General features: G+C 38.0%; 1 protein-coding gene across 1 annotated transcript; it reads right to left on the bottom strand.

Annotated features, from left to right (window-relative positions):
- LOC109828980 (uridine-cytidine kinase C-like) lies at positions 1120-18850 on the bottom strand. Its single transcript, XM_020396006.1, has 12 exons — positions 18718-18850; positions 16943-17298; positions 15261-15375; positions 14902-15097; positions 14586-14699; positions 14288-14461; positions 5599-5793; positions 4682-4804; positions 4485-4606; positions 2735-2852; positions 2361-2621; positions 1120-1718 (listed from the first exon to the last, which is right to left on the bottom strand). Exons 2-12 carry the CDS (start codon positions 17271-17273, stop codon positions 1506-1508), a joined length of 1962 nt encoding a protein of 653 aa, XP_020251595.1. The 5' UTR covers positions 17274-17298; positions 18718-18850; the 3' UTR covers positions 1120-1505.

Here is a 22881-nt window from a genome sequence, read left to right as displayed (position 1 = left end):
AATAGAACCCTCTGAGGGTAGAAAAAGTTCACTCAGGGCCGTTAGGGGTATATATTTGCAAAAATAAAAGTAGAGGGATAATAAGGTCAAAACATCGGGACTACACCGGGTCTATATGCGACTTAACCCTTATCAAATATAGTTTACAAACTGTTAGCTATGATTTAAAATAAACTAAATTAAAATCTCAAAGTTAAAAAACACGCAAATGGTTGACATATTTGTCACATTCTTATGAAGTAACTTCTCCCTTCAAGGTGGTGAGATCATTGGATTGCCAAGCCTTCAACTCCGACCAGTACTCTGCCGACATCCAAAAGTTCCGTCGCATGGCCTTCGACAACGGCAACGGCTATGAGTTCGACTCCGGCGAGTACGATCGCTAGCTGCACCGGCGCCAGTGGTGAGTTACGAAAGCAGCATCAAGCCCGCTTCCGCCAATTAGCACTTTGGCGAGTACCCGAGTGATGAGTCGGATACACGTGCTATGTTTGGCAGCGAAAGGAGCACCGGCCGTGGATATAGTTAAGGTGGAGTTTGCTGCTGCTCAGTCGCCGGAGTGTATCCTAAAAGTTCGGAGTCAACTACATTAATCATATTCCTTCAATTATATTACTTCATTTAGTTCTGTTAGGGATATCTCCTTCCGTTATACGTTATAACAAAATGCATGTTCAAGCCCTTCTGGAAACTGGATAAAGTTTCATATTGGGAAATTGCATAGAAGAAATGATGAACAGAAGACAACAAATTTAACTTATATATTTATTTGTAAATTGTAACAGAATCAAATTGACAATTTTGTATAGAAAAAATGGTGAACAGAACGACAACAGTTTTTAACTTATGTATTTACATTTGTGAATTGCCCGAATTTAGGCAAACTACGTGAACATATTCTTCCATTCAGTTCTGTTTAGAGTTATCTCCTCCTACTAAATCCGGTGTAACAATCTTGTATATAAGCATCATCCCCTTGTAAACTAGAGTAATTTTCATTTTTACAGTTCTAAGACAATCTTTAGCTAGGCGCTGTGCAGTTATCAAGTCTTATTCGTGATTCCATGGTGATATGTTTGTGAAATGTACAGTTACTGAGAAATTAAAGGAGGATGAACAGAAGGCAACAGATTTTGACTGATATCTTTATTGTAAATGTAAGGTAAGAAAAATTACAATTTTATTGATGGTTCTTCTAAACAAAAACTCAAAGAACCATCATGCCCTCCTGAAAACATCTATAGTGAGTGATCATACAAAAGCCAGTAACTTTTTGTTCCGAGTCAACTGAGGGCTAGCAAAATTACACAGTTACTGAGAACTTTAAGAAGAATGAACAAAAAAGTAATGGATTTAACTGATATTTTTATTGTAAGTGTATCATAACCAAATTTACAATCTTGTTGATGAATCTTCTAAGCAAAAAGACTCAAAGAACCGCGTAGATAGTCAGCGTTGAAGGATTGATGAAAGACCCAGAGAGTCATCAGTAATATCGTGTTGACTCAAGACCAAGATAAACCCTTCGACAAGAAAAAGCCGATGCTGCCTGCTGCAAGCACAAGAATAAGTGGAGTTCCAATTGAACCTGGATCTAGTATTCGACTTGTATCACTTCTTTTTTGGAGGGTAAGCTGAGCCAAATGCTCATGAACCAAGTTTGAGAGATTGTCCAATTGATGCATCATTTGTCTCTGACCTCTAGTGATGGTCATGATCTGTTATCGGGAAAGTAATTAGGAAACTATTGAAGATGAGCATATGCATCCAGATTATATAGTGTGCTGTTATTGAAAGTTAGTTCATGAAAGAAAATCAGACGTGTTAATGGGCAGTCAGAATTTGGTATGTATAGACGCAGCAATTTTTTGCAAGATGTCTTTGCTCCGAAGGTTCTAGTTTACACTATCACTGTATGTTTCATTATATTATCATTTATTCTTTTAATAACTTCTGCTGCTCTAAAACTTTCTTCTTACTCAACTGTTGCAGTAAAAGCTTGTTTTAAGCAATTGACAGGCAGTGGTAATATTATATAGGGTTAGTTGCATTGACGGATAGCACCCTATGCTATCACCCAATTCCGGATAGACCCCATCAGTTCTATTGTTGCAGATAGACGCCCTAAATGTATTCTTTTTTGACACTTTTATCCTCGGAGGTCTACCTGTCCAAAAAGAATTTTCTATTTCTCTGGGGGTACGAGAGGGGGAAATAAAGTTTAGCGCGGGGTGAGGGGGGTCTAACTGCAACAATAGAACTACAGAGGGGTCTATCCACAACTAACCCTTTTACATACTACGTGCAAGTAGAATCAGATGCAAATTGAGCATGTAATCTCCCAAACAAAATAAGCATACCTCTTCTAGTAATGGGGAGTCTTTACTCAGTTGGGTAGAGGATGACGAAGTAGGTACCAGTGTTCCGTTGCCCAAGCTGGACATGAATAAGGACGTGGGTGCCGAGCCATTGCACGTTTCACCTTGATTAGGGAGGTTTTGATGGCTCATAGAAGGCTTCTGCATGCTAAACTTGGAATTCAGTTCTTCAATTCTGGAAGTGAACTCATCCATCCTTTCGTTCAATGTGGATATCTGCTCTGAAAGCTGAGTAATCACCCCCTGCATATAACCCAAATGAAAGTTACAGCAAGTAGCATTAGAAGAAGATGGTACAATATTGCAAGAACTCATAATCTTTTGGAAATACCAGAAAGTTCAAGGATGGAATTAACCTGGTTAATTGCAGGTGAGTCAGGGTTTCTTCCTTCGTATCTTCTGGTGCCAACTGTAAGTCTGGTCAGCTTATCTAGATTCTTGTCTCCTTGTGTTGAGTAGGAGTGTGACAAACCGCTGCATGAAGCTAACATAGCATCATATTGATGGCAAAAATCTTCTATGAAAAGGAAATTCGAGACACTCTAGCTGCAAGAACAACGGATTTCCTGTCCCGTAACACAGAGATCTAATGCATTTAATTGGAAAAGAAAGAAGTTATAATAACAGAGAGGGCGGATAACGAACAAGGGTTGTCCATAAAATGTGGTTGAATCATTTTCTCCTCATAGAGCATGCATAAAATTCATCTTAGAAAAATTAAATCATCAATAACAACCATATCACATCACAATAAACATTATGTTATCGTGCTAAACGACTTGGAAAGGCAGGTAATAAGGATGATATCACACACACACACGCGCGCATATATGTATATGTATATATATAAAACGACATGGAAAGGCAGGTAATAAGGATGATATCATACATCGGTGTGCTATAAAGCATTCTTTGTGGTATGATTTTACAATGTGATCAGTCCAAAAACTTTTTTTTGTGGGGCGGGGGGGGGGGGGAAGGGGGGGGGGTGTTGAGGGGAGTAAGGAAAAGCGAGCGAGTTCAGAACCAGAACTTTGGGCAAGCATCCAGACCTGACGCCAGGTGACTAGATATTTTCATTGATACTTTACTTTTGTTCAAGGTGATTTTATTCTGAGGCAGTCAGGGATGCAGGAGAAGAAGAGAGAAGATCACAAAGGAAGAATGAGAGGAACATGGAAGAAGATCATAACGGAGATGAATTTGTAAATATCAGTGTAAAAAGACTCACAATATAAGTTGTTAACTTACCTTCTTGCAAGTCTCAGCGGAGGTGACTCCATTGGTGGTCCGGACTCGAGGACAATGGCCCTAGGCGTAAAATGAGAGGTTGAGGGGAGACATCAAGAGTTTTTTTTTTTTTTTAAGATTCAAGACCCTAATCTAAGTATTTTATCTAAGATAGATTTGGATCGACTCAATCCATTTTGATCTGATCTGCTTTCTTCATCCACAGTCATGCATAAGCGGATGTATAACCGTTTTTTAGGCTTACTTGTGTGAACTGGCTGGTCTATGGCCACATCAGAGCATTTGACATCTAACTATTTGTAAAATATTCATAGAAGTTGGCAAAGGATGAGAAAGTTTGCTTGTCAGATGATAAAACCTAAGTGCAGTTGGGTGATGATGGTGGCCTTGAAAGAATCAACCGGATACTAGAATCCCTTGTTTTGAAGTTTATCGATGTCCTGCAAGTTCTATATCCTAATACATTCATGAAGTAGAACATCTTATGTCCTATTGTAGATGCTTATCCTTCAGCTGAAACTATATATATACATATATATAAATATATGTATGTATGTATGTATGCACATATGTATGTATGTATGTATGTATATCTATCTACATACACACACAAAATCGTTTATTGTAAAACAAATAAATATATGCAGCTTCAATTTAATATGTACAAGGGATGACATAGAACTTTCAAAATATTCTGAACATAACTACAAGTGAAGACAGGTCAATTTACTCCTGCTTTTAGTAAAAGCTTCTACTCTATCGAAGATAAAGAGCAGAAAATAAAAGCTCGCAAGATTCTTGTGCTTTATAGTAAAAGCTTCTACTCTATAAAAAAAAATTATCAGCAAACAAAACCTCTTGAGATTCTTATTCCTCATGGCAACTCTATCAGCAGAAGCTCGGGAAAGTGCTTCTTTTGGGCTTGATACCATTTCCTCATCAATGCTAAGTTTTGTCTTCAGATCATCTGGCAAAGCCTGCATATCACACATGTTGGCAGAAGAGACTACTAAAAATACAGCAGTAAGAAAAGATGTCTAACAGTATCATACCATAACTTCATTCACAAGCTTTTCTAGTTGAATTTGCTCGATATAAGTACGAGGGATGTAGGAGCCTTCCAAGCCCAATTGTTCTGCGATGTACTTAACAAACAGCCGATCTCTTCCTTGTATCTGCATTAAAATTAAACTTTGCCTTGTTACAAAGGACATTTAGAAAATGCAAAATCAAAAGAAGTTTGTGATATATACTGAACAAAATGAAACAATAACATATATACATCTCATGACACCATCTGCCAATGTATAGAGTGAAGCAAATATAAAAGGCCAATGAATGAATGACAACCACTTCACTTTGCTGAAGGATAGTTCCTAGGATCAAAATCAATACTGTTGTACTCAAACTTGAATAATTTGTATGGTACTGAAATAATTGCTTGCTGCTGACTCCGTCATGAAAAGAACAATATTCATAAGACGGGTACATGGAAACAAAGATTGAAAGAATAAGTTCTTTGTAAGAAGAATACAAGAATAAGTTCTTTGTAAGAAGAGTACAAAAAAAGTAACACAAGGGATTACCACCAAAACAAACATTAACAATGACCTCAAAAGAAGAAGAAAAAATCCCAGTCCTTTTTCTAATGATAGTCACAATTTCTCATTCGTGCCAGGAACCCCAGAAAATAAGACAAACAAAAGCCATTCAGTTATATTCCAGCAAACTAATTATTCCCAGTTCTCAAGAAGGTAATGCAAACTTGCTGACTCGAACAATTAGGTATTAAACTGTGGATAAATTTGAAATCTATACACAATTAAAAATCTCTACTATACTAACTAGAAATGGAGGGAATTAGTATGGACTGTAACCTCAAAATGACCAAAATTCCTAATTATGTAATACATACAATATTATGTGCTATGCTTTCAAACTTATGTCTAAGCCTTCAACAAAGTTTTACCTGGATATAACGTCGGTTTAGTTGCTCCAACCAATCAATTTTTACGATCACCCTTTCATCAGAAAAAACATGGCTGCTTCTTTTCAGAATAGCTGCAATGCTATAGCCCAAGGCCATCAACCCACCAAGAAGCCGTACGCTAACTTCAAAAGTAATACGTGGAGATATAATGAAGGGGTTGTCTGTTACCCATTCCTGGAAATTAACAAATGAATCAAGATCGTGTTGTTTGATTTGTGCATGCATACCAACAATGGGAGTTAAGTCTACTACAGGCATAATCGGGTGACAACATAAAACACATCTTAAATGACAAAAAGAATCTGTACATCTCATTTTGATATTGTTGATAACATATAAAATTGATATAAGACGACCATCAATAGAGCAACGACTGTTCATAAATGCAGTAATGACATAGACCTGGAATGCTATACTGATGGGTCAACAACAACACATTTAAACGTTACTTGGCATCTGAATTATTAGAGTTTATCTGCTAGTTAGTTGGTTGAGCTTTGAATCTTTTATAAAAGAATTCGGTGTTAATAGAATTAGAAAGCCACATTTTCTTGATTGAAAATTAATGAATTATTTGATTGAAGGGTGTGTGATTTCTTCTCTTTTTCTGAGGATTTGGTTCTCTTCAGTTTCTTCTTGATTGTGTGATTCCCTATATTATCTTTATAATAGTGCTATTTCCTACTTTTTTATTCTTATCCTTTAGAATTCTCCAAGTTCTCCACTCCTCATATTAGCCACCTATTTACTTCCCTTCTACATTTCCAGCACAATTGCCTTCCTAGAAATTTGGCATCAAGGCAAATTTGATGTCTGCTTGACATATGAATAGAAAAGTTGAGTAGTCTTTCCATGGCATGAACCCACTTTGTGCGTGTACTTCAAGCTGACTTCAGTTTGGTACAAAAAGGTTATATAATAATGGTGCTTTCTAAAATCGTTCTTGTAAAACAACCAAAAGTTAAATCCATATTATTGTGTCCAATGGACAGGGAAGACTAAGTATTGCTGGGAAAGTGTTTGGGGCCTTAACTTTGTCGAAAGACATCAGTCGGTTCATCTTGGTGTAGGTTGTCTAAAAATTATTACAGATAGATGATCCCCATCAAACATTGATGATGAAATTTACAATTAGGCAGTTTTCAGAAGGCTACAATTTAAAAAATTTCACGTAGATTGATGAATGTTACAATCTGACGATTTTCATAACAACCGATGAAAGCTCTGATTCAACAACTTTCACAAGCATCAACAAGAGTTACAATCTGATAACTCTCATATTTCGGAGAGCCAAATGTAAAGATTACAAACGGACGATCTTTGCAACGGTCTCTTCAAATCAAAACGCAAAGCTCACCTCCGCGTTCTAGACTCAAAACGCAGAGCTCATGGCCACGTTCTAGACTCAAAACGCAGAGCTCGTGGCCGCGTTCCAGACTCAAATCGCAGAGCTCACCTCTGTGTTCCCAGAACGAGACCCAAAGCTCAAAAGCTGCGTTGCAACATCAAAACGTAAAGGTCCTCCCTGCGTTGCAGCATCAGAATGCATAAGTCCTCCCTGCGTTGCAACATTAGAACGCAGGGGTCGGACCCGTGTTTTCTGCGTTTGACTGGTTCAAGTAGAACCTGAACGGTTTCAAAACCGTATCTCGACTTAAAGGGGTCGGTTACACCCCATTATAGAGTGATTTTAGGGGTGCGATTACACCCCTTAAACCCCTGAACAGTTTTAAAATCATTTTTCACAAAATGGGGTTGGTTACATCCTATTAAGGAGAGATTTTAGAGGACGGTTACACTCCTAAATCCCCTATAAATAGCTGAAAAATCAGCTTAAATCGGTTCCTCTTGGACTCTTTCTCTCTCTTTCGGATCTTCTTAGAGCTTGAATTTTTGGGAGATCGAAAAATCACTAAAAGGGATTGGCATTCTTCCTTCAAACCGAGAGCATCTTCAGCAACAAGGAGCTTCGGAACTTGGCTTAAAACCGATTTTCGGTTCAGATTAACTCTTTTATAGAGTTTAAAACTCGCACTGAGTTCCTAAACTCATCAAGAATTCTGCTCAAACTTGCCATGCAAGTTTTCCTCATCATCAATCAAGAGGAAGAAACTGTGTTCCAGTGAAGTGAAACGTCGGATTGTCAACAAGAAGCAAACTCGACGCTAACATCGAGGGAGGCATCTTATCGCTACCGTGAAGAACCCAGGTTAAACAAAGGAAAGGGTCTCTGTCGATCCCTTTTCTCTTTTGTAAATCGGGATTCCGATTAAGAAAATTATAATTTCTTTTTCTAAGTTTGTTAGAGAGAAATTGTATTGAGAACGTTGTAATCATTCTTTATCTAAATTAGTTAGAGGAAATAACACATTTTTGTTCTCAATTGTCTTCTTTGAATTTTCCCACCAAACACTTGGAAAGTAATATCACCTACTTAGTCGTCCTTGTTATTTTTATAGCCGCACTTGTTGACCTATGAAGACAAGGGTGGATGCATGTGTTCGGTGGCAAATTTTATGGCCACATTTGTTGACCTATGAAGACCAGGGTGACTGCATGTGTTCGGTGGCAACTTCTTTTGACAAAATTAAGAAAGAAAAGATGTAGCCTAGTAATGATAAATGAAGAAGGATGGTGACAGGGGAGAATTGATGACGTGATTGGTGGCCGGATTGAAAGGATTGAAGACTATAAAACTCCTCCCCTCTCTTCATTTTAAAGACACTCCAAATCTAAGAAATCCAGCAGAGAGTGATTGAGAGAAAAAGAGAGAGAAAGCCACACAACGAAATCTGTGAGCTCTCAATATTTTGTATGAGTGTTGTATGTTGAGAAAGAAATATAGTGATACACCCTCTTGCCGTGGACGTAGATCAATTTGATCGAACCACGTAAATATTATGTTTGTGATTGTCTCTCTATTCTCTGATTCAGTAGGTAATTTCCATAACAAACTGGTATCAGAGCTTCTTGGTTCTAGAACAACTGTCAATCTTCCACAATAGCTTCTGTGAAGTTCTCGGTGTCGATCTTCGATGGCCAGAACAATTTCAGCCTATGGAGGATAAAGATGAAGGCTTTATTGCGACGTGAAGGCACGGTTAAAGCTATCGATGGGAAATACCCAGAAGATATGACTAGTGCCGAGATCGAAGAGATGGACGAAAAGGCTCACAGCGCCTTGCAATTGTCACTATCCGACAATGTGCTTCGTGAAGTTGCCGATGAGGAAACGGCAGCGGGGTTGTGGTCAAAGCTCGAAAGTCTCTATTTGAAGAAATCTCTTACTACGAGATTATACCTGAAGCAGCGGCTATACACACTGAAGATGAAGGAAGGTACACCCATTCAGGAACACCTTGATGAATTTAATAAAATTGTTATGAAAAACCTAGATCTTAAGCTTGATGATGAAGATCAGGCTCTCATTGTGCTGTGTTCCTTGCCTGACTCTTATGAAAACTTTGTTAACTCTATGTTGTATGGAAGAGAATCCATAAGTCTTGAGGATGTGAAGGCCTCTTTGAACTCTGCTGAGTTGAGAACAAAGTTAAATGGGAGAAGTACCGATAGGCAGGCTGATGGTCTGCTAGCCAAAGGTAGATCGAATGCCAGAGAGGGTGATAAAGGGCAATCCAGAAATCGCTCAAAGTCCAGGTCAGCCCCAAACAAGAAAAATATGGAGTGTTTCTACTGTCACAAGAAAGGGCATTACAAGTCAGAATGTTATGCTCTAAAGAAGAAAGACAACCAGCGTGGTGAAACCTCAGATTCAGCTAATACGACAAAGGCTGATACTGTCGTTGTTGCTAAGACGGTTCTTGCAGTATGTCCCTTGGATGGTCGTTCCGATAGAGAATGGATCTTGGATACAGGTGCGTCTTTTCATATGTGTCTAAATAAAGATTGGTTCACTACTTACAGATCTATAAGTAGTGGATCAGTTTTGATGGGCAACAATGCAGTTTGCAAGACAGTTGGCATTGGTACAGTTCGCATCCGGTGTCACGATGGGATAGTGAGAACTTTATCAGATGTGAGACACATCCCGGACTTAAAGAAAAATCTGATTTCTTTGAGTTCTTTGGATTCTATTGGGTGTTCTTACACTGGCGAAGGTGGAGCTCTTAGAGTTACTAAGGGTTCATTGGTTGTGATGAAATATAGTAAGGTGAATAGTCTTTATGTTCTCCAAGGCAGTACGGTGACAGGCTCTGCAAGTGTGTCCTCTGATGCTGATAGGGACACTACTCAGTTGTGGCACATGCGCTTAGGCCACATGAGTGAGAAGGGGATGACTATTTTGAGTAAACGTGGCTTACTCTGTGGTGACCATACATCATCACTTGATTTCTGTGAGCATTGTGTGTTTGGGAAGCAAACTCGGGTCAGCTTCTCGACTGGCTTACATACGATGAAGGGCACTCTCGACTACATCCATTCAGATTTGTGGGGACCTGCTCAGGTTCCATCCAAAGGTGGTGCTCTTTATTTTCTGATGTTTATTGATGATTTTTTCAGAAAAGTTTGGGTTTACTTTCTCGGGCGCAAAAGCGAGGTGTTCGAAACTTTCAAGAAGTGGAAAGTGCTTGTTAAGAATCAAACTGGAAAGAAGATTAAACGTCTCCGAACAGATAATGGTCTAGAATTCTGCAGTGGTGAGTTCAATCAGTTCTGCTCAAATTCTGGGATCGTACGACATCGCACGGTCAGGCACACTCCTCAGCAAAACGGGGTGGCAGAACGCATGAATAGAACGTTGATGGAGAGAGCCAGGTGTATGCTCTCAAACTCTGGCTTGGATAAAGGCTTCTGGGCTGAAGCTGTTAACACAGCTTGTTACTTGGTGAATCGGTCTCCTTCTACAGCCATTGAACACAAGACTCCAAACGAGGTATGGTCAGGTAAACCAAATGACTATTTAAATTTAAAGGTATTTGGATGTCCCGCTTACTATCATGTTAGAGAGGGTAAGCTTGAGCCTAGAGCTAAGAAATGCATATTTATTGGTTATGCTGAAGGCGTTAAAGGCTATCGTTTGTGGAGTCTTGAACCTGATTCTCCTAAATTCATTATTAGTAGAGATGTTACTTTTAATGAAAGATATATGCTTGATCATGGGAAGGTTTCTGTTGAGTCTACAGGAAACGTAGGGAAGACCATGGATAAGGTAGAGCTTCAGGTGGAGCTTGAGGGAGAGACGTCTCAAAAGTCGTCTATAAAATTTGCTCCTACAGCTGTAGAAGAGCAACATGATTCAGGCTCAGATGATGATGATGCTGAGACTGAAGAACCTTATTCCATAGCCACTGGCAGAGAGAGGAGACAGATCAAACCTCCTCAAAGATATGCACATGCTGAATTAGTGGCGTATGCTCTCACGACAGCTGAAGAGATGAGTATTCAAGAGCCATCAAACTTTACTGAAGCTGTCTTATGCGGAGAATCTGGACGTTGGGCCACGGCTATGACAGAAGAACTCGAGTCACTCTACAAGAATCAGACTTGGGATTTGGTGCAATTACCTAAGGGTAAAAGGGCAATTGGATGCAAGTGGATTTTCAAGAAGAAAGAAGGGATCCCAGGGGTTGAAGATGCTAGATTCAAAGCACGGTTGGTGGCTAAGGGTTATAGACAAAAGGAGGGAATTGACTATGATGAAGTGTTCTCTCCGGTTGTGAAGCATACCTCCATCCGTGTATTGCTTGTCATGGTTGCTCTATTTGATCTGGAGCTTGAGCAGCTTGATGTGAAGACTGCATTTTTGCATGGCGAACTTGAGGAGACTATCTATATGTCTCAGCCAGAGGGATGCTTCGTAGAAGGTAAAGAAGATCAAGTTTACAGATTAAAAAAATCTTTGTACGGCCTGAAGCAATCTCCCAGACAGTGGTACAAGAGGTTTGATAATTTTATGCTTAGTCATGGGTACTCAAGAAGTACTTATGATAGTTGTGTGTACTACATGCATCTAGAAGATGATTCTTTTATTTATCTTCTATTATATATCGATGACATGCTTATTGCTGCTAAGAACATGTCACAGATTCTTATTTTGAAGAAACAACTCAGTGATGAGTTTGAGATGAAAGATCTTGGTGCAGCAAAGAAGATCTTAGGTATGGAGATCAGGAGGGACAGGAAAGCTGGAACATTATATCTCTCACAAAAGAATTATATTAAAAAGGTGCTTGAACGCTTTGGGATGAGGCCAAGCCCGTTACGACTCCTTTGGCTCCTCACTTTAGGCTCTCGGCTTCAGATTCACCTACAAGTGAGAACGAGAAGAAGGAGATGTCCCGAGTTCCATACTCCAATGCAGTGGGTAGCATAATGTATGCTATGATTTGCACTCGTCCAGACATTGCCCAGGCAGTTAGTGTAGTGAGCAGATACATGGCTCAACCAGGGAAGGCACACTGGGAGGCAGTGAAGTGGATCCTTCGGTATCTCAGGGGTACCTCAGATTTGGGTTTAGTTTTTGATAGCAGTACTTTGGGAACCTCAGTTGTAGGTTTTGTAGATTCTGACTATGCAGGTGATCTCGATAAAAGGAGATCTTGGACTGATTATCTTTTTACTCTTTCTGGCTCAGCTATTAGTTGGAGATCGACTCTACAGTCGACAGTTGCCTTGTCTACTACAGAGGCAGAATACATGGCAGCAGCAGAAGCGGTAAAAGAGGCCATTTGGTTAAGAAATCTTGTGAATGAGCTTGGACTACAGCAGGAGGCTAGTTCAGTTGTATTTTGCGACAATCAGAGCGCAATACATCTAAGCAAAAACTCAGCACATCATGAGAGGACAAAACATATTGATGTCAGATATCATTTCATTCGTGAGGCAACTACTGAAAGGAATATCATGATGGAGAAGATTGGTACTGCAGACAATCCAGCTGACATGTTGACCAAACTCATCCCGACCTTCAAGTTCAAGCACTGCTTGAATTTGGGAGGCATTCACACTTGTTAGGTGGCCCCGCTTGGGGCATTGTTTGCAAGACGGGTAAAATTCACTAGTTATCGACGTTTGGAGAGTGGTCATATTCTCGTGTGGGTCTCGACTTGTTGTGGATTGAGTCTGTTGTCGTGAATTGTTTCACGACGTCCTGGACGCAACAAGTGGGACATTTGTTGAAGGTTGGTGTCGGCTCAGTTTTGAGAAAACTTCACCGAGGTGGAGATTGTTATTTTTATAGCCGCACTTGTTGACCTATGAAGACAAGGGTGGATGCATGTGTTCGGTGGCAAATTTTATGGCCACATTTGTTGACCTATGAAGACCAGGGTGACTGCATGTGTTCGGTGGCAACTTCTTTTGACAAAATTAAGAAAGAAAAGATGTAGCCTAGTAATGATAAATGAAGAAGGATGGTGACAGGGGAGAATTGATGACGTGATTGGTGGCCGGATTGAAAGGATTGAAGACTATAAAACTCCTCCCCTCTCTTCATTTTAAAGACACTCCAAATCTAAGAAATCCAGCAGAGAGTGATTGAGAGAAAAAGAGAGAGAAAGCCACACAACGAAATCTGTGAGCTCTCAATATTTTGTATGAGTGTTGTATGTTGAGAAAGAAATATAGTGATACACCCTCTTGCCGTGGACGTAGATCAATTTGATCGAACCACGTAAATATTATGTTTGTGATTGTCTCTCTATTCTCTGATTCAGTAGGTAATTTCCACAACAGTCCTTCAAGTAATGGATTTGTCAGAAATTCAGGAAGGAGCCTGCCAAGTGTTATGAAAACTTACTTTCAACTAATGACATCACATAGTCTTCATCTCAAATCACAGTAAGGAGGCGTGAAGTTATCAAAGTTGCTTACTAATCCCCCAAGGTAAATATGTACCTCAGATGTCAAGCACAATAAAAGAAATGTGGAGTTTCCTTATCATATTAAATGTGGGTCTGCTATTCTAAAACTTTATGTATGTTTATGCATGTAGGTATCTATCATAGGTTAGCACAAATGCTGATACGCATATACAAATAGATATCGTAGAAAAACAAATCACTTATAAGGAAAAGAAATCTGCTCCAGTAGCAATTTTTAAAATTGAGTTCCAAAGTTTAAAGTAGATATGATTCATCTAGCCAACTTCAACTCCATTGAATATCATCTTCGATAAACCGATCAAAGTTGGTCGCTCATCAAGAAATTATCCATTCTGAAGGCTACAAGATAATACTAAGATATTTCAAATGTATTAAATCCCATTTGAAGTTTACATTTCATATTTTCAACCTCGTCACCAATAGAATATCATGAAAATTAATGGGTAACATTTTTTGTCCTTCTCATAAAAATGCATAGGCTCATTAGTCTCAGCTGTACATATTTGAATGTCATGGATCGATGTCCTTATAAGATCACATGACTAATACTAATACACTGCCCAAACTTGTATCCATTTGTCATGTATAATTAAAAACTGTATCACTGTGGACCAAAGGCATGTTTACAAGTTAAGAAGAAGGATACACATAATGTGACAAATATATCTTATAATTATAACATAAGAGATACTACAGAAAAAAAACATGAAGGAAATAAAAGACATTTAAACTAGGAAAACAGAAGTCAAGTAACCAACCTCTAGTTCTATTTTTCAACCAGAAAATTATAGCATCAACTGAATCAACAATAGCAAATGACGAACCTCAAACATAAGATTATATTTCCCATCCCTGTTTCGCATTCTTAGATAGGATTGGCATGCTTCAGGATCTTCACCTGGTGGCAGTAGATATATATCATAAGTCTCTTCTGTATGCTCTTTGTGCTCACTGGGGAAAACAGCCTTGATTTGGTCCACTGACAAGATCCTTGGCGACTACAATAATAGAAAGCACTTAGTGCTAGACAGCCAATATTCAATTTATCAGTAGAAGGCACGTTGTTTTTTTTTCCTTTTTACTAATTCAACCTTGCCTTAACAAATTTGAATGGAGGCTAACCTTTAGAATGTATGTAGGATTCTGGAAGCCAGTGAACGGGTTGAATTTGTTAATTATTTTTATGTGCGCAGTCTGCAGATCTGGTTCGATAAATGCCTTGTACATAGGATACACCTGCATATAACAAATTATAACATCAAATTACAAGATATGAATTCAATATTTACAAAAGTAGGAAAAAGAAAGTGCATGATTCTCAAACAATAAAACAAAAAGCACCAGCCTAATGTATAATTGAATATGCAAAAGAAAAGAATGAACAATTTCTTAGCTGAAAACACTAATGGCTAGCATGTAGAATGAACAGTAACACAACCGTTTCAGAAATTTGATGAATGATTTCTTCTGGTTCCTGACCGGCACGCTGTATGTCCCTTAAAACCCTCTTCACAAGATCAAAATGTACACCGCCAGTCACAGAAACACGCAGGTCTAGTACAGCCCGCAACTTTTCACTCAACGCATAAATGCCCTCAATGATGACAATTCGAGAGCTAGGAACTTCAACTGTCCTGTTCGCAAAAAAAAAAGAAAAAAAGAGAACGCAAGACCGCTTGTAAATGTTATGACTTGATTGTAGAATGCCTTGTAACTCAAAGGATAACAGAACCAACCGCACATAAATTTAAAAAAAAAATGCACTACCTAAGTGGTGGGGTGGTGGGAGATACTTACCTGTATCCTACACGGGAGCTCAACTTAAAATCATACACTGGAACCTGAACGGATTTCCCTTCCTTCAGGTCACGAATATTTTCGAGCAACGTATTATAATCTGTTAGGCGTGGATCTGTTGAAGTGTTACAGATAGTTAGATATTACAATAGTTTGAACCAATTTTCCATTCTCTTTTACTGACAGGAAACGAGAGACATTTATTGGAATGAGATCCAACATAACAAATTAAAACATCATAGTTTTCGCTAAATACAGTCAGTATAAACTTGCATTTTAACTGGCATTTAATATAAAAAAAGGTAGCAGCTTGCACAGGACTCTCCAAGTAAAGTAATACTAACAGCAAAGTAAAAGTTCCAAGATATATTTTCATATAGCATAAAGCTCCTTGTTTCACTTGGAATATTACGCAGGTACTTTAACACTTTGTCTAATAGTGGCACTCATTTTCAAAAACTAGTAACATAAGGAAAGCATCTAATTGAGATTGTCTTCAATCTGTTCTCCAGAGAGCATATGCATATATTATTCCATTTCTCAAGTCTTACAATTGCCAATTTGCCATTGAACACGATCTAGATTTGTCTAAGACTATGAGATGAAATTGCATATCTTAACAATGGTCTATTTTTTCCACCGTGGCTGCTCACATGACTTCAGTTTTTCATAAAGTATCTCTAAGCAACCAACATATTGTTTCAGCACTTTAGATGGGAAATCTTGCCGCTTGATAGAGAATTGCACTTACATGAGTATTTTTATGGTTATGCGCATGGATATATTTAGGCAGAAACAGTTGGAAGTGGTGCCAGGTCATATGTACATATAATTGGGTACAGTTACACATTCTTGTTTCCATGGTGTAATCACACTGCATTATTGAATTCAGGACAACTATAAAATTAGAAAGTCTACTTCTAGCCTTCTTAAGAAGTAATGCCTGGATTCCTCTAGTCCTCTTCCTTTCCTCCAGTCCTCTTTCTTTTGCATTAAAAAATATGAAAGATTTATGCATTTGGTATGACCTCATTGTTTAACAGAAAGATAGCAAAAAGTTCAGCTCTCCATGTGATTCAGATTCCAATATAAGACATTAAATTCAAAGTCCTACAAAGTTCCATCCAGAAATTTCATAGGCAACCATTTAAAAGTAATGTTCTATTTCTATCCATAATGATGTTTGTGTGTACAGAATGAAGAGCTCTTCAAAATGGGGAGGTTTAGGAGGGAGGTACACATCAACAAAACAGAATCTCCTTAAATGTTTCCGTTACTTTCTGAAAATTCTAGTCCTAGTGAATTCCCATTACTTTCTGAGAATGTTTCCGTTCTTTCTGTTTCATTTTCTTCTTGCTCTGGCATTGCAGAACAAATGAGGCCAAAAGGAAGGGCATTGACAAACCTTACAATTGAAAAGTTGGAGTTAAGAAGTTCAAATTGCAATGAATAATTTGTAGTAAAAGTCAATTGATGTAACTACGTTATAGACTGCTTGTTCTTGACCAAATGGACATCCTAAAAAAAATCTAGCTGCGATAATCGCTCTTTTTCATCAAACATGATCACAAAGACAGTATAGGCAGTAAGCTAATTCAGAGTTAAGATGTCACTGGCACGGGTAAGAGCATAAACAAAGATAGAAGCATAAGAAAGATGCTAAGCTGCGAAAGCAACAATACCATCAAAATTGCCATCAACGATTCGACTTGCATCATTATAGTTGTCCATTGATATGACAGCAATGCTTGGCATGAAATTAAGGACTTTTTCAGTAAATACTGTCTTCCCAGCGCCAGAAGGACCAGCAACCCCAACCAAAATAATTCCCTCATTCTTTTGGGCTAACAGCTGGCAAGCCCGAATCACTATAAAGAAGCCCTTTTCAAATGATAGGGGTTCCTGAATTGGAGCAATTTCATACCGGTCCTTTTTCTTCACCAACTGCACTTGATCTCTTAAAAGACCTGACCTTCGTCGTGGTGAATCAGCACCAGAACCATCTTGAGCCATTTACAAGATAACTGTGAATATTCACCTGTAACATACAAATATTGATACAATTTAGAGAAGAAAAAGACATTACAGTGTCAAGATGTAGTATAAAAGCACGATTTATTTCCAATGGGTGATCCACAAAATCATGGAAGAACTGATAAGATGATTCTCATTCTTTCTATGTAATGTTGCATTTTAACAGGAAGTTAGTCAGAGCAAGGCCTGACACAGTTGAAGCCTTTTATGCAAATATACAATTTTCATTGTAAATATCATATTATAAAAGACATATAGTTAACAAATATAATTAAGTGATTCATAAAGACAACACAAGAGATACACATAACTTGTAAAAGACAAAGTCAGCAAATTAAAATCCACAGTTACGTCTTGTATCCAACTTGTTTCTCCTTTCCCCATCCTAACTCCTATATTGATTCTATATCTAACTTTTCGAATTACAAAATACATATTATACATGATTACTTCCCTCTTTATAATTTCATTTGCAGAGTATCCCACGTGTCCTTCAATATTTTACTTCTCTCTTCATGGTGGCATCACTGTAATAAACCTGCCAACACTTGAGCAACAATCATGCATGGACTCATATTGCCCTACTTTTTATTATAGCTTAGTGTTTAGTTAATAGTAATATTCAAGATCATGGAAGCGCGAAGAGGGGCATTTCTGCAGAAAATAACTTCAGGCAGCTTCAGTTGTATTGAATATATTCATAAGAATAACGTTATTCTAACAACTTTGTTTCTCTTAGGAGCAAAATTATGTTATCATAAAAAAAAAATTTCACATGTAGATTCAAAAAAATTCCTTAAAATAACCAGGTCCCTAATTTCAACAAAGCAAGTGGATATTCCAGTAAGATCACCATCATGAGGTTCAAACTTTTAACATTTGAAACCCTTCTTAAAATTTCCGGAAAATTGCACCTAATTTATCGTCTCCAGTCATAAAATTTTGAAACTTTGCATTCTTACTGCTAATAAAACAGTAATTATCCAAACCTTATGAATGACCTCCCTCGATTATGCTATTCAGATTGCCCTGAGAAATAAATTAGAGCAAACCAGAGTACTAACGATTAAAATATAACTGAATCCTATCAGTATCATTGGTTCTAATATACCTACGAGTTTTTGGCTTCAATAGTTCAAAAATCGATATTTGATTATTAAAATTTGAAGCTCTTCTTAGATTTTCTAAAAAAAATTGCGCGCTTTTTCTCGCCTCCAATCATCCTTAATATTAGAAATTTGCAATTTTTCCCACTAATAAAACAGTAGAAATTTGCTTCTCTCTTACTTCATATTCATGATTCATCACCTCATCAAAAAATAATAGTAGATAAATTAGGGCAAAATTAGTGCAGTAAATAATTAAACAATAATGGATCCATATTAGTTGAATTGGTTCTTGGGGGTTTCGGTTTCAAGAGTACCTGCGGAGCAGCGGAAGGGTGGAGGTGCGTGCCACGTGGCGGCGGCGGGGCGTCGCCGGCGATGAGAGAGAAATTTTTAGAGAGAGGGATCTTCAGCCAGAGAAGCTCTCCTTGGTTCGCTGAGGCTCTTCTCGTGGTTTTTATTTGTTTATTTATTTTTCTCGATTAATCAAGTCCGAACGTTTTGGAATCTACTGTCTCATGTACGTACGTGCGTATCGTACATTATATTAATGTTTTGGGAACTAAAATATATTCTTTTTTAATTAGTGAAAGCCGCTATTTGGCACCTTTTGAATTATTAAAAAACTAATTTAAACATAGATATATGTCGGTGCTCCATTATACCCATCTCTTCTTGAATATTGAGAAGAGGGGATGAAATCATATCAGGGCTCTGTTTGGCAAAACTAGCTGAAAGCTGTGAGATTATAGCTGAAAGCTGTTAAGCTAGCTGAAAGCTGTGAAATTATAGCTGAAAGCTGTTAGCTGTGTAGCTAGCTGATTGGCTAGAGCTGTTTGGCAAAAGTAGCTGTACAACTAGCTTAAATATGTTAAATGACTAAAAAAGACATGTAATATTATTGATATAAAATTAGAATTATTAGGGATAAAAACGGAAGAAAAAAATTTACAGCTCTTTCCCAAAGACGAACGCTACTTGAGGTAGCTTTCCAAAAGCTACTTGCAAAAGACACAATCTCTAAAATAATCTCCTCCTAGCTTTCCAAAAGCTACTTGCAAAAGACACAATCTCTAAAATAATCTCCTCCTATTTTTGGTCACCAAACAACTCTACTAGCTTATTGACCAAGTCAATAAGACACAAGCTCTTAGATAAGACACTTTTTTTTTTTGCCAAACAGTGTCCATATCATACTCCTTTTAAAAGCATGAGTTCGGGAAAAACTTTTTTTAGATAAAAATACCCCTATAAAGTTTAAATTATCCTAATACTAATCAAATTCTAATTTTTAAAATATATTTCTAAAAACAAGTGATTCAAAACGTGGCCGCTTAAAGAAAAAGAGAAAGAAGAAGAAAATAAAACCCATAAAATATATTTATGCACTATCTTGATGGGTCTTTTGAAAGTAATTTTTAAAATATATTTCTAAAGATATGTGATTCAAAACGTGGCTACTTAAAAAAAAGAAAAAGAAGAAGGAAAAAAAGAAAAAAAATACGCAAGCAAGTAGCTATGTAAATAGATAAGATAGTATTAGACAGTGTAGATGGAAGATGAAATAATTCTAGATACTTACTATTACTTCTAATGGGAACTATGATGGGATTGTTTGCGGTGAAAGTTATTGTCTTCATTGCTATCGAATCTATTACAACTTTAGTCATCACAATAAACTCGAATAAAATAAAAGTTGATCTTTTTATAAGATCTCCTTACACAATGAAAATAAAAAGTTTACAACTTTATCAAACAAACGCAGAGATCGTTTATCGGTCTTCTGCTTGCGTGGGATCTTTGCCTGTGTCGGGGTTTATCTGTGGACCACCGTCGATCAGATCTAATTGCTAAAAAATTGGGCAGAGCTTCTGAAAGTACTCTAATACCGCTAGGAAGGAACCCTAGAGGGGGTGAATAGGGTTTATGCTAATCTAATCCGATTTATGCTAATTTAAAACTTATTAATAAATATATCCTAGCAAATGACTTATGAACAATATGTGAGCAAGGATATACAAGTTAACACAAGGGTGAACAAACAAAACTAGATAGTGGGTAAAATAAACAATGAGCAATTGACAAAGGCAATATGAATAATAAGCACGAATATAAAAGTACGCCAATGCAATCACAAACAAATCATATGTTCACGAGGTTCGGTCCGCCTGACCTACGTCCCCGCTCCTCACCTCGAGGAGATCTCCACTATCACACAACCGGGTTTTCTACGCTCACCCGAACAACGTTTACACCTCATAATTTGGTTTTCTAGTTCACCGAAAACTTTACAATCACTCACAATGTAACTACACTAACTACCACCTCAAGTGTTGGTCTCTAGCCCGTGTCTCCCTCAAGTGTTAGGAATTATAACCTCTCTCTAGGCATTATCACCTACCCCACTCCTCTTGGGACAACCCCGTCTCTCACCACACACTCCTCTTGGTGTACTAGTGTAATACAAAGTGAATCCCCACAATTTGGCTCAATACAAATAAATTTATTCTCTACAATAGATGAGAACTCAATGTAGGCTCACTCTCTAAGTCACAAACCCCACAACCCAAAAATATACTATGAATGTAAATACAATAAGCTCAATAGGTTGTGTGTGATCAAAGAGATAAAACAATATAAACTTAATATGAAATCTAGCTTATGAAATTAAGAAAAAACTTATAAAATGCTAGAATTGAGTTTAAGAAAACTTCTCTATAGATGAAAAGAGAGAGGGAGAAGAATGAATGCTCAAACACCAAGGATGATCTCCACTTGCTCTTGTGAAATTTGCTCCACAAATCAAACTCTTGTAAATGCTTAAAAGCTTTTTAAACAAACACTAAACCCTTAAACAAAACTTGTAAACCTCTTAAAAACTTTTCTCTTGTTAGGTGGGAGAGGTAAATGCAATGGGGTATTTATAACAACCCAAGACATCAGCCAAAACCCCAAGGAAATGACCAAAAACCCACATAAAAACAGATCTGAAAAATAACTGTTACTGTTCAACGGTCATATTTATAAGTCGACTTGCATTCGACTTAGTATAAGTCGACTTGAAAATTCACATGAGTCGACTTTCCAGATAAAAATAACACATAAAAATCAGCACATAAGTCGACTTGGAAAATGACATAAGTCGACTTGGTCTAAGTCGACTTAACAGTTCGAATAAGTCGACTTGGCAGAGAGTTTTTGCACATTCCAGAGCATTTCATAAGTCGACTTGTCAACTCTGATAAGTCGACTTATAAACGTGCACAGGCACTGTACATGCTGAGAATCTGATTTTAAAAGTGCCTTTAAAAATAATAAATAAATTCCAAAAATTATAAAACTTTGGAAAATCATTGCAAACATGTAAATGAACATGTTACAAAAAGAATTTTTGGAATTGCACTTCTCAAAAGTGAAAACTCATTATTTTTCAAATATGTCCAAAAACATGAAAAGTAAACATACATGTTTTTTGACATTTGACATAAACCATGTTTTGAAACTTTGTAAAATGAATTTATAGACTTGATAAAAAGTATAAACTATAGTTGTTAAGTCTATAAACCATATAAACCAAAAACACAATATTTTTCCAAAAGCAATAGAATATGAAACATATAAAAGTATATATGAAGATATATATTGTTTCATATCTATATAGCTAAACCAAAACATATATGTATATATATAACTATATATATATATATACAAAAAACAAAATGTGTATGTGTGTATATAATTGAGCTTAAAGTACTAACACACATAATATAAAACCTAAACTAAATTACCCAAGTGTAGGCATATAAAATTGCTTATAGGTCCCTTTTGCTCAGCTCGGCACGAACCGACAAACCAACGAGGCGACGAGATTGACTAATTGCACGCAAACAACGGAATACGTCCATTCGCGTGCGGGATCAAGCCAAGTGTTCGAAGAGTCAACGAGTCATCCAACCAAAGGCATACTCGGACGAATGACGATCGAATCAAGATCGGTTTCGGACTCCAACTCAGAAGCGGATGTACTGCCTAATTGGGATCCGGATTTACTGCCAAATCAGCAAATCGAATCCGAACCTATCAACTACAAAACCGGAAAACGGGCACAAAGAGGCAAAACGACAAACACCTGGAGGTCGGCTCACCGAGCCACCAAGGAGGCTCGGTGGCCGAGCCACCAAGTGGTGGCTCGGCCGAGCCACCTAGGTGGCTCGGTGGCCGAGCCACCTTGGGGTGGCTCGGCCACCTCCGAGCCACCAAATGGTGGCTCGGAGGCCGAGCCACCTCCTTGGTGGCTCGGCGGCCACCAAGGTGGCTCGGCCACCACCGAGCCACCAATAGGTGGCTCGGCGGCCACCTTGGTGGCTCGGCCACCACCGAGCCACCAAGAGGTGGCTCGGTGGCCGAGCCACCAAGGTGGCCGGCCGAGCCACCTCTTGGTGGCTCGGCATGAGCCGAGCCACCTTGAGGTGGCCGGCCAT

This window comes from Asparagus officinalis, chromosome 1 (genome assembly GCF_001876935.1).
Source record: "Asparagus officinalis chromosome 1, Aspof.V1, whole genome shotgun sequence".
Classification (NCBI taxonomy): Eukaryota; Viridiplantae; Streptophyta; class Magnoliopsida; order Asparagales; family Asparagaceae; genus Asparagus; species Asparagus officinalis.
Note: the sequence above shows the minus strand (reverse complement) of the source record. Positions and strands in the feature narration are given on the sequence as shown.